Source organism: Hermetia illucens, chromosome 1 (genome assembly GCF_905115235.1).
Source record: "Hermetia illucens chromosome 1, iHerIll2.2.curated.20191125, whole genome shotgun sequence".
In the NCBI taxonomy this organism is placed as follows: Eukaryota; Metazoa; Arthropoda; class Insecta; order Diptera; family Stratiomyidae; genus Hermetia; species Hermetia illucens.
The window spans coordinates 191372587-191385251 of NC_051849.1; the positions used below are offsets into that span (position 1 = coordinate 191372587).

Genomic DNA, 12665 nt, shown 5'->3' on the forward strand with positions numbered 1-12665 from the left:
GAGAAGAAGCCTGGGGGAGGCCCTGGGAGTCGGCGTGAGCCCCCAGAACTTAATCTAGGAAATGCTTAGGTCGGAGGCAAAATACACTTCGGTCATTCACACAATTGTACGGATACAAACCCAGCTCCTGAGAGAAACACGCGCAAGAAGAGCGCAAAGAAATGGAAAGACTGTACCCTAAGGACAGAATGGAGCTGCTGAAGGAGACAAAGAAGTGGAAGATTGCAGAGTTGAAAACATGAAGGTCTACGGAAGGCGAGCCCGCCCCGCGAAGTAATGCCTAAATGATGACCCCATGGGGCAAAGGCAGGAGAGAGGTGGGGGTGCTTTTTTAGTGGATACGAATCCCACACTACATACAAGCTAGCTTTGACGTTAAAGCGGGAGAGCTGGAATGGATGTGTCTTTCTAAGATTTTTTAACACCTCCGTGTATAAATATATATATATCTATATATAGCACTCTAATGCTAGCTTAGTAGTTTCCTCGGGACAGCCCTCCTGCGCAGATGCTCCTCCGGATAAACTCCATAGTAAGACAGTCGGAAGATCTTCTCAATTTTTTAAAAAGTTGAGCCTACACTTATACTGGAAGAAAGAGTCTACCGGCCCAACCTCCAATGTATTACAGCACCGACGTTACCTTGAAATCGAGTCGAGTCCCAACACCGCAAAAGGTTCTTCGAAAGTTTCGTTACGCATGCTATACGAATCCGTGCAATAGATAATGTTAGTAAAGACAGAGAAAAAAAACAGGAACGGTTAGAGAGGTAACAGGTCAACCATGTAATAAGTGTGATTAATGGAGTTAAACACCTTAGACTTCCGCCGAGAATTTTGACATTTGGCAATGAAGATGGTGAGGTTTGGTAGGTTCGCAACAGTGGATAAACGTTTCGCATATCGGTCTTTAGCTATAACGTGGTCAAAGTAAGCCGTCGTTGATATAGTATCTCTTAAGAATATTCTAACAGGAGGAGAAGAGGGAAATAGGGCGATAATTTTCGGCGAGTGAAAAGCGGTTAGGAAGGCTATCAGGACCTACACTAACATTCGCTTTAAGGTGGCTAATGAGGTAATCGACAAAGGAAGGGATAAGGAGGAACATTGCAAATGATGCAGGGCATACTATACTTAGTAAGAGAAGAGAAGTGGGAGAAGAGAAGAGAGTTATACAGCGAAGAAAATTAAAAAAAAAACTACAAAATGAGTCTCAAGATTTTTGAGGCGAGTCAGCAAAGGCCTGCAAAATTCACGAAAGTGGGAAGGGTCTAGGCGGGTGTATAAGTGTTGCGGGTATGAGACCACAAGAACTTGAAGTTTCTACATGCCACCGCTTTTTCGACATTGGCCAGATATCCCTCCTTGAGCTTAATTATCAGTAAATTTACTAAAATTCGCAAAATTTTAAAGAACGTAAAATCAGCGTAGCTTCCGAAAGGGTAATATTTTTTTGGTGTGAGTTGTAAAAGGGAGCTTGTTATGGATCTCATTGTTCAGCAAAACGAGTAAGAGCGCAGGGACTCGAGGGAGATAGGGACGTAGCAAAGAAGCAGATTAGATAGAATGGTATAAAAGCAGTCGAGGGTTTGGTCGCGCATAAAAGAACTAAGGATAAAATCCCACCAGGGCTGAATTCACACCTTCGAAATCGGTCTTTTAAAAGCCGAACTTAACAGGATCACATTTTCCTCCTATGCAGCACATTCCGAATACACTGTCTCTGCTAACGCTGTCGACAGCCCTCTCGAAAATGACGAAAAGCAAGTGAAGCAAAAATCTAAACTCCGTACACTGTTGCAAAAAGTTGTGTTGTGTTGATGTGATCGGCGCAGGAGATCCAGGCCAGATACCAACCTGCTATCTGTTGATTAGACTTAGAAAATCATAGCAACTATCCGCTTCTTTCATTTACTTGGAAAGATCTCCGGATTGCTAGGACATACGGAATAAGTGAAAGACTGCAGTGGTTGCGATGAATAAATCCGTGGAGGAGCTGTCAAGACCGTCGACGTTACTCTATTTGATTGCATTGATGACCGAGATCAGCGGTCCGTATCACCGAATGTTATATGGTTGAAAACCGTAATGAAGTGCTCATTCCACTACTTCGGCTGCTCGATAGCAAGAAGCCGAATATAAAAGCCCCTAAATCATACCATCTAAAAATTTTGGAATGCCTGCAAGTTCTTCCGACATGAAGTTTACGGTTCTGAACTCATTATTGCGGTAGCTTTCTTGACCAAAACGATAGAAAATTTCATTTTGTCACGGCGAACACTGCGCTGCTGTTCCCGAGATTTCTCATGGTATCGGAGCTTGAGTAATGATAATGATCAACAGAGCTTTCAATCCCTTACTTTCATGATCCGCGTCTATGATTCCGTGGTAAGCTAGGCCTTATGACGAGCCTTCGAGACAACCTAAGTAGTGATGGGGGTTCAATGCTTATCAATATTCTTAGGCAAACTATTCAAGACATATACCATCCTGACACCAAGATAGTTCTTCAATTGTCGAATGATAGCTACATCAGATTGCATCTTAAACCCATCTTAAAGTAGTTCTAACTCAATACAAAAATTCCACTAACCTTACTAAAATATCCAACGATATGACATCCTTCTGAGTCCACCAGCGTCATGACGTAAAACAGAAACGGCTCAACATCATAGTACAATGTCTTGTGATCCAAAAAGAACTTCGCCAATAGACACAAATGCTGACAATATTGCTTGTGTCGCTTTCCATCCACTTGCCATACTTGTAATTTGCTCTTCCGATAAATTTCATCTCCAGGTGGATGCCGCCAAACGCACTTCGCAGAATGCCTCTTTATTCCAACTTCCGATTTCTGATAGCGCAAGCAGAATTCGCAAATGTACATTTTCGGCAATCGTGCCGCATCATCGGGATACGGAGATTGATACCAGACCTTCATCTGATATTTACCCATGACAATGTACCTGGAAAGGGATTTTTATTAATAATTAAAACATTAAAGACTATAAAAAAGAGAATGAGCCGTTAACAATCTCTAATAACGGTCAATGGAACATAAACTTACTTCGTCCCTTTGCCAACTGGCAAGTCCTTAATTTCCTTCTCCATTTTCTCGCTGGCAATCGCTTGTGCATCGCGGAATAACTGCAGATCATATTCGGGAACCAGTCCCTCTACCTTCGGTTCGCGCTCTGGCTCTTCCTTGTCGTCCTTCTTCGTTTTGTCATTATTCAAAGATGATCCACCCGGTCCCATCGCTCCTGGCGGTGTTGGTGTGGACGGCTTAAAACTTTCTCTAATCTCACGGATCTTCTGCTGATATATACGTTGCTCAGACGTTTGAATTTTCCTCGTCGGATCGATAGTGGCAAACATCTTCTTGCGTTCTTCTTCGCGCAACTTCCGATCAGCCGCTCGGGCTTTAGCATCGGCAGAAGTTATATTATGAAAAATTGGACATGCTTCGGGGAGAAAATGTTTGTCAAGATTTCCGTTCAGATGACCAGACGAATCGCATCCCATAACAGGACATTTTTGTTCTTCGGGTACAGGAGGGGTAGCCAATGGTAAGGGCGTTGTTAGTACTTTATTATCGCGTTTGGCATTTGCTTTAGATTTTGTTGTAGTTATTGGCGCTCTCTTTACAGGACTCCTTGAATTTGATCGCTTGTCTGTTTCCGGATCAGAGTCGCTATCGGAAGCCTTTCCAGTTAAATGTTTTGACTTCCGGGTACTTGCCGATCGGGTAAATTTCCGTGTTACTGTCGGCGGCTGCTCGGCTTCAGAATCAGAAAGGACCACTGTCTTTCCAGGATCAACCTTTCCAGTTTTCGGGTTCGCCTTTCTAGGAGGTGGAGGTGGTCTTTTTGCAGGTGGCGATGAATCACCATCACTGGAATCCGAATCTTCTGAGCCACTTGACGATGAAGAATGATCAGAGGACGATGTAGACTCAGACGAATCGCTACTTTTAGAGTCATCCTTTTTAACAGGTGCCGCTTTCTTCTGTGGAACGATTCCGGGGCGAGTTTTCGGGGGTGGCTTGGTTTTTGCCGCGACGCTTTTATTTCCTCCTTTAGCTGGTCTCTTTTCATCCGAATCAGACGAATTCTCGGGTGAGAATATGCTTTTGTTACTTGACTTGGGAGAAGGCGGCCGATTATTGGATGCTCGACGAGCTGCAGCATTTTTGGCTAAATTTTGTTGCTGCTGCTGCTTAACAATAGCTGGTGGTGCCTTCCCTCCAGTAATTGGTGGAGGCGGAGCAGGGGCACCATGCGTAGATCGTCGTGTTTCTGTGATCTTACGTCGATCTGTCGAAAGATTAGGTCGAGGAGCTGGTTTCTTAGCCGGTGATGGTTCATCATCGCTTGAATACACGCTACTTTTAGATAAGCGCTGACCACGATTCGCAACGTTAGATTTCGCCTTTTGATTTGTATGGGCTTTCTCGTCTGATTTATTTTGCCGAATATCTGAACTTCGGCGACGTAAAACTTTATCTGGAGCGGAACCAGCCTTTGTGCCACTATTGGATGTGGTTGATGTATCATTTGGACGAGGACTTCCGCGAGTAGTTTTCTCATCAACAGAGCTTGATGACTCACTATCAGAGCTGCTACTTCCTGAGCCGGACCCGCTTGAACTGCCGCTGGATGAGGAAGAATCGGAAGTTGAGCCAGAACTTGATTCTTCCGTGCTGGTGGACTAAAATTAAAATACAATTTATTAGTATATATTGTCCTGAATTCAAACTGTAAGTCGTATATATCTTTTCAATAAAAGGGTGAAAATAATAAACACTTTAATCTGTATGAGATCCGGGAAATAGTTGAGGAAGATAAAGATTTTTCTGCCCCAATTCACTAGGAAATCTTCCAAACTGTCAGGCGGATTATTCGTCAACCTGTTTTCCAACAGAATATCATCGAATAAACAAGCGAAATCAGAATGAAAAGAAACCATCCTTCCCGAAATTCTGAGAACCGCTCAGGAGCTTAGACCATCTGGAAAGAACTCCGAAACAGGCTCCAATAAAGTGATCGCCCCTTAACGTTTGCGGTTCAAAAGACGGCGCAGGGCTCTTTTCCTCCGATCTTTCAGCACTCTTTTTTTATCCGTGAGTTGTCCTTGTGGGCTTCTTCTCTTCATCATAGGATGCCCACGGACAAAACAGAGGCAGGGCCCTCAATAACTGCCTTGGTAGCACCGGTGCCGCCATTTTGTTGTGAGAACCCGACAACATGGGTCGCAATTTGTTCTGACGTCACAACGGACGCCACACGGTTTAACCACGCACTCGTCGGGTTGGATGAGGAAACAGTTGGAGGACTAGTCCTATAAAAGGCTGAAGGGGCAGCTCATGAAACGCCTTTCAGTGAGTGAAATAGCTAAACTTAATCACTTAAGTGACCTTCCTCGGCTAAATTAAGCAATTGAGTGGTGACAAAGTCATCTCCAAGCTACTACAGTCTTTGTGGATGCAGAGGCTTACGCAAAGCACACTGTCATGTGCGAATTTGCGGTCTTTGGGCACGTTGGTTGCTACCGGCGACGAAATTCATGAGGTTCACGGGCGACCTGTGCTTGGCGAGGTATCGCGTAACACGATAAACCAGGTAGCTCAGCTGCGATAACAGCCACCGTTTCGAAATTAGCAGAAATAGTCGGTGCTTTGCATTCGGGAAATAGAACTGGATGAAGATCGCGATGTATAGACCTGCAACCTGCCTGCTGATGACTATATCATCATTGCCGGCGACCTTGATGGCCATGTGGGTGAAAAGGCAGACGGTAGCAGGTGCGATGGGGGAAAGGCGCACGCATTAAATGGTGGCGGAGATTTCGTGAGAAGAAAAAAGAAATAACCTCACTTACGCGACTACCGCCCATTACGAATTTAGAAGAATCGTGGAACCAAATGGGAGACACGATCCACAAAGCGGCCTTCGCAATCCTCGGAGTCACCAAGCCAGGTAAGTGGTTCCTCAACCGAGATACTTGACTTTGGAATGACGGTGGTGGAATGAAGGTCCGTGAAAAGAAATTTCTCCGCCACAAGTTTCTTGACGATAAAACGCTCGTCAATTGGCAAATTTATAAGAATGTCAAGCAGGAAGCAAACAAGGTGATTCCTGCCACCCAAGCGGTGCATTACAAAGATCTTTACGATAAACTGGACACTCGGGATGGTGAGAGAGATCTGTATTGACCTGGCAAAAGCCGGATAGATGGTGAGAATATTTCAAGCCGATTTCAACTGAAGAATTTGTTCATCCTTCACTTCTACAAGCATTGCCGACATTTGGTGCAGTTCCACCTGTCAACGCAACTAGACTTAGTAAGTGTAGATCAGGTGGAGGATCTAGAACCGCTTGCGGTCAAAAGGGTGTTAGACGTAAGTGTAACATCTGAGTGGCAGCTTAGATGGCACGAATGAGGGAAAGGTCGGATCACGTCTGAGTATGTCAGATATGTGTCTGCCCAAAGGAAGTTCCGTCGTGGACTTCGGGCTTGAGATGGGCTCCAACTTGACAGGACATGGTATCTTGAATGATTTTCTGTTCTCGCGGAACCTTGCCTGCAGTCAATATTGTGTTCTGTATGAGGCAGACTCAGAGGACTGGTTCCATGTCCTCTGTGTCAGTCCAGCGTACTGTGACATCCGTAATCTAAACGACATGGGCGTTCACGTGGTGAACGGTATCTTTGATTTTAGCCAGTGCCTTGCTAGCAGTGATACACTTCAATGCGCTAATGTATTCGCGCATGCTGCCTTCCAACGAAGGAGGGAATTCCTCGATGCTGCTTCACCTGCAGTATGGTGGGCGAATGGCCATAGTAGCCGTAATGGACAGCCACCAGTCCTGTGAGTTTTGTGACGTCTTTTGTGTTGTATTATACGCAGAGCGGTTGTTGACTGGTGGGAAGGTTTCGACGGGGTTCTCCACTTCGAGCTAATTCCAGTTAACCCGTTGGGAAGTGCCGTCCTCACGTACTCGAGGAGGGCGATCAGACCGGAGTCTTCAAGGGTTGCGGTTGGCCCTCTTGTGAGAGTTCATGGTGGTTGTGGTTATGCCTACATCGCCGGCAGAGCTTCTTGGAACTCAAACGTGGAGTTGCGCGGTACAACTCAGGTGCCATACCCCTTAGTTGCGGCAGAGGTTTAAAATAGGCCTTGCATTCACTGGTATGAATGCTGAGCCTGCACTCAGGCTCAGGATTATGCCTACACGGCAAGTACTCACCCTTAACCCCCAGGACCTTCATGTCAACGCAACTGAAGTCGAAGAGGCAATAAAACGAATTAAATCGGGGAAAGCTACAGGACGTGACGACATCGTATCTGAGCTCTGGAAAGCGAAGAGGTGGGTGGGTGGCTCAGTGAATTCTTTAATCGGGTTATTCAGGAAGGAAGAACACCATCTGACTGGCAAGAAAGTACCACTGTTCCAATATGGAAAAAGAAAGGTAGTCCAGCAGAATGTTCAAATTACCGTCCGATCTGGTTACTTTCCCATACCATGAAGATTTTTGAACGCATTCTTGATAACCATATTCGCGAAACCGTTGAAATAACCGTGAATCAAGCGGGATTTGTCAAAAACTGCGGAACTACTGACACAATACACGCTGCGCGGTTACTCATGGAGAAACACCGTAAGAAGCATCGCCCTCTTTACATTGCATTTCTGGATCTAGAGAAAGCGTTTAACCATGTGGCACACGAACTTATCTTGTATGCTCGACGTGTGCTGGGTTCAATTGCTCTGCCACGATCCGAAAAGTAAAGTTCGAAGTATGGCGGGTGCATCAAAACCGCTTCGAGTCTCTGTTGATGTTCATCAAAGAAGCGCCCTCTCACCACTCCTCTTTGTTCTTGTTGTGGACACCGTCACACGTCCAGCGCCCTATACACTGCTTTATGCAGATGATGTTTTCCTGGCTTCTAATAGCAAAAATGATATCGAGCAACTTGTCCAAAAATGGAATGATCACCTCATGCAACACGGTCTCAAATTGGGTCTCAATAAGACTGAATTTTTGACGACCGATCCCCATGAAACAGGCATAATCACTGTCAACGGGAGTGACCTGTCCAGGTCTGAGCAATTTAAATATCTCGGGTCAATGCTATCAGCCAATAGAGGACTGCATTATGAAATTGCTTCACGCAGAAACGCAACCTGGTTGAAGTGGCGTTCCACAACTGTTGTTTATTGTGATCGACGTATCAACGAACGTCTCAAATATGAAATTTACCGCAATCTCGTCCATCCTGTTGCATGCTTTGGTTCTGAGTGTTGGCTGACTATAAAAGGCAATGAACAGCGTCTTGTGGTAATAGAAATGAAGGTGATGCGTTGGACTAGTGTCGTGACACGTTTTGATCACATCCGAAATGAGGATATCCGTGATCGATATGGAATTCCATCGATGGTGGAAAAATTGCGAGAGAGGCGTCTTCGATGGTATGGTCACGTAATTCGCGCTAACGAGAACTCATTTACCAAGATGGATCTGAACATCAAAGCCGACGGTAAGCGACCAAAAGGCCGGTCGAAACGCTGGATTGGTATATGTAAGGCTCGCGCTTGCATACAGATCAGACTTTTGATAGAACCAAATGGCAACATCGATCATGAGAAGCCGACCCCGCTTCTGAACGGGACAAAGGCTGAAGAAAAAGTAGAAGATGTAATCTGAAGACGGGAATGGCAACTGATAGGTTAGACATTAAGGTGGGGCGACAATTCCCTTGCTTACTACGCCATACTGTGGAACCCACTCTCCCAATATGTGCGACGAGTAGGCGGCGGATTCGATGCAACACCCACATCATTCTCCCTTTTCAAAGATTAGAAACATTTGGCTGAACTCATTGAAGACAAGAAGAAGCCAATCTTATCTTTATCACTAGTGTTATATCTACCAATCGGATTTACGGCGCTGCTCCGTGCGAGCATATTTCAGGTAGACGTTACGAGCCCTCAAATTAAAAACCAACATGAAAACTGGAAATATTTTAAGATATCCACTGTTGTTGCGGAACTTATTTCCAATGGGAATTTACTTTATTCCAGTCTCCAGAAGCTCTCCATCATGAAATGTTATTGAAATTAATCCAAACTAGCTCTACTTCCTTCCCTTGAATTTCAAAATTCAAATCACTTTCCCGCTTAACTGACTTCTTCCCCTTCAGGGAAGTGTTCACCAATAACGCATCGGGTACTCCCGATCAGCTGAGCCAGAATCACACCAAAGAAATGTCAAGACTAACTTTTGCCCACCGACAAGTTTTTTCTAAAATCAAAAATGTGTTGAAAACCCTTCGATTTCGAATCCGCCAACCATTTCTCTCAAACGTAAAGCTGGTGGAGAATCCACCACTCAAATGCTTTCACGCCGTACAAGAGGTAATTACACAATTTCAATTAAAATTTGAACTCGCACCGGACAGTCGCCTTCCACTCAAACAAAATGTTCTTATATTCGCCTACTACCTTCTTTCTGCTGCTCATTTTTGGGTCTTCGTTTGACGGCAACTCGTAGCAACTGTTCTAGTTCACTTTTAACACCACCCGGAAGCCAACAGAAATGCTTTTAAGTGAAAACTGCTCTAATCACGCCGGACTACCATTCCTCCCAGTAAGCATAAACACAACTGTCAACACTCGACCTCCATGTTTGTTTTTGTTGGGACTTTCTTTTGTGGCTGTCATCCGCAATGCAGAGGAACTCATGTGAAGTTGGTCATAACTGACGGTGGACAAAATTCACATTTTGACAATGGATTTTTATTCATGTTTTGGGCGTTCCGACGATATTTGTTTATCTCCAAAGAAGGGAAATGGAAGATAAACAAAATCTGGAAAGCGTCGTGTTATCTTTGCTGTAATCCGGTGCTTATCAGCCGACGCACCTGACAAGCATATCTAATGACAAGTGCGGCTTCTGTGCTTTTGTTTATCTTGTTTTATATCGTGCCTTGCCAAAACCATGCCACGCTGGCTACTGGTCATTTCAGTATTATTATTAATAGTAGAATTAACGCTAGAACTAGATGACAAAGTCAATGAGAAATGGGTAAACCCAAAGCCTCAACATTTCCTTACTTTACGACGTCACATTACAACTTTCACTTTCATCCAACTTCCATCTTTTCAGATCAACCATGAAGCCTCCGAGATTCCACCGCACAAACTGGCAAAAGTGGCGCGAATGACTGACATGGCCCACTTGAAGGATGCCATAAAGAACATCCTCATTCCAAGGGTCGTAGGGACGCCAGGCCACACTCAAGTCAGAGAGTACATCATGAAGACAATGGAAAACCTCGGCTGGGAGGTGACGGTTGATAAGTTCAAAGACACAGCGCCGATCGTTGGACGCTTAACTTTCCAAAATATCATAGCAAAACTGAACCCAAAAGCTGAGCGGTACCTGATGCTTGCCTGCCACTACGACAGTAAGTTCTACACAGACTTCGAGTTCCTTGGCGCCACCGATTCGGCCGTTCCCTGCGCGATGATGCTGAACCTGGCCCAGGTTATGAAGACAGAGCTCAAGAGCGCCGCGGTGAATGACAAGCTCAGCCTTATGTTCGTTTTCTTCGACGGCGAAGAAGCGTTCCAAGATTGGACTGAGAAGGATTCGATTTACGGCGCTCGTCACCTTGCACAAAAATGGGAAAAGGACGGCTTCCTGAAGAAAATCGATATGATGGTGCTGCTCGATCTTCTCGGAGGCGCAGATCCCAACTTCTACAGCTTCTTCAAGAAGACGGAGTCGTGGTACATGCTGCTCGTCTCGATCGAGGAGCGCTTGGCCGAGGGGAACTTCATGTCGGACTACACAGTCAGCGTGAGCTCGGCTGCGTCGCGGAAGATGACCAACCGGTACTTCCAGACAATGTCGTCGAATGCACTTATTGAGGACGATCACATTCCCTTTCTGAAGCGTGGTTTGCCGATTCTGCACGTAATTCCGATTCCGTTTCCGGAGTGCTGGCACAAGGAGTGCGACAACGGAGACCTTATTGACTATGAAACGACTGAGAATTTGAATAAGATTTTCCGGGTCTTCGTACTTGAGTACCTGAACATTGATGTCTAGCACGAAATGGCGATGGCACAGCGACAAGAGGCCGTTTTAAATGTAACGTAGTATTCTCTAGACTTGTAATGGGCGTCCGAAGCAGCTTTAAAATTACTGAATATGGTTCCTTATATTTCGGGGTGCTTAAAGTGTTTTCCCACTTAATGGATTTTATTAATTTTAAAAGCAAAGTAAATTGTATATTTGATGTCATACGTACAATAGAGAAACAATTCGAAAGGACGACGTTTCTGGATTTTTTCTTATCAGTTTTTCAAAAGTTTGTTTCAATATTTCCTCGCTTCTGATTGGCATTCTAATCAAGATAGATTGGGGGATTCTTATCGAAGAACTTCACTGCTCTCCCCATGAAAGGTCCGAAAATAGGAAAATTCAGATGCTTCCTATAATCACCATCGCCTCCTGCGAAAAACTGTTGCTTGGGGAAAATACTACAGCTTCCACCTTGGTCAGCTTGGAAGGACGGGCCGCAGTGTTGTCGAGAAATGAGCTTGGGTGCTTGATGCATGGACGTCGTCAGAACGTAAGGATACCAGTCCATGCAACACAAATCCGTGTCTACGAAATAAACATGGGTACCTTCACTGGAAACGTGGAGAAAGTTGCAGGACCCCTTTGGAAAAGACGCATGATCTGAGCTCTACAAGAAACAGTGGTGTAGTGTTAAAAACTTCGAAATAGAATATCATCATGAACGGTGCAACAACCAGTATCCCGCTAGGTCTGCCTTAGTAGGGAACTCCAGATATCCCGGTTCTGCGATTTCTAAAGCTTTCCCTGAAAGTTGTCTGGTGTCTTGGCTTACGCCATCATTCCATCTCAATCAGGGTCTGTCACGACTTTCTCTACCATAGATATTGCCTTTATAGAGTTTCCGATCATCCTCACCCATACGGATTAGGTGGCCCGCCCATTGCAACCTGTCGAGCCGAATTTTATTCATTCGCTATAAATTCCATCGTTATAGAAGCTGGACGATTCCCTAATCATCCATCCTCATGTAGGTGGCCAAAAATTCTTGGGAGGATTCTTCTCTCTAACGCGGCCAAAAATTCACAATTTTTCTTGCTAAGAACCAAGTCTCCGAAGAATGCATAAGGACTGGCAAGATCAGTAAGAGCGTTCACCCTATGATGAGAGGTTTGTAGCGAAACAATTTTTGTAAGCTGAAGTAGCCCCTGTTGGCTGCCAACAACCGTGTGCGAATTTCATCATCATAGCTGTGATTGGTTGCAACGGTCTCAAAGGTGGAGTTTCCTATCTTTGTTGTTTTCGTTTCACCAGTGCGTTTTGATGCTGTTTGTTCTTTGGTTTCCCTTCTTGTCCCTATTTGTTCCATGTCGAGGATCTTTAGCTGTTTTTCAACTATATCGTCAGGAAGTGTCACTCTATGTGTCATTCGCTCAAATCTTCGCCCACTTCCTTTTCCTACTTTTTTGACGGACATTTTTTATAAAATCAGAACTATACTCGAGACCACGGAGTCACTTTCGACAGTAAACTCCGCTTCGCCACCTAACACTTCAAAGTCACCAATCGGGCTGC

General features: G+C 44.9%; 2 protein-coding genes across 4 annotated transcripts in view; one reads left to right on the forward strand and one right to left on the reverse strand.

The window, feature by feature from the left end:
- LOC119650180 (histone acetyltransferase KAT7) overlaps nt 1–9644 on the reverse strand; it is a 192875-nt gene extending 183231 nt beyond the window's left edge. The window contains exons 1-3 of the mRNA XM_038052736.1: nt 9506–9644; nt 3067–4709; nt 2593–2965 (exon numbers count right to left, since the gene is read on the reverse strand). Coding sequence (XP_037908664.1) covers nt 2593–2965; nt 3067–4709; nt 9506–9523 — 2034 coding nt within the window. The 5' untranslated portion in view covers nt 9524–9644. The remainder of the gene's footprint in view (nt 1–2592; nt 2966–3066; nt 4710–9505) is intronic.
- Nucleotides 9111–11342, forward strand: LOC119650186 (glutaminyl-peptide cyclotransferase). 3 transcript variants are annotated; one of them, XM_038052746.1, is made up of 2 exons: nt 9111–9418; nt 10170–11342. In XM_038052746.1, exons 1-2 carry the CDS (start codon nt 9269–9271, stop codon nt 11115–11117), a joined length of 1098 nt encoding a protein of 365 aa, XP_037908674.1. In that variant the 5' UTR covers nt 9111–9268; the 3' UTR covers nt 11118–11342. The 3 variants fall into 3 exon arrangements, with proteins under 3 accessions (XP_037908674.1, XP_037908692.1, XP_037908683.1); XM_038052764.1 differs by lacking the exon at nt 9111–9418 and adding an exon at nt 9511–9650; XM_038052755.1 differs by lacking the exon at nt 9111–9418 and adding an exon at nt 9751–10088.
- The last annotated feature ends 1323 nt before the right edge of the window (nt 11343–12665 follow it).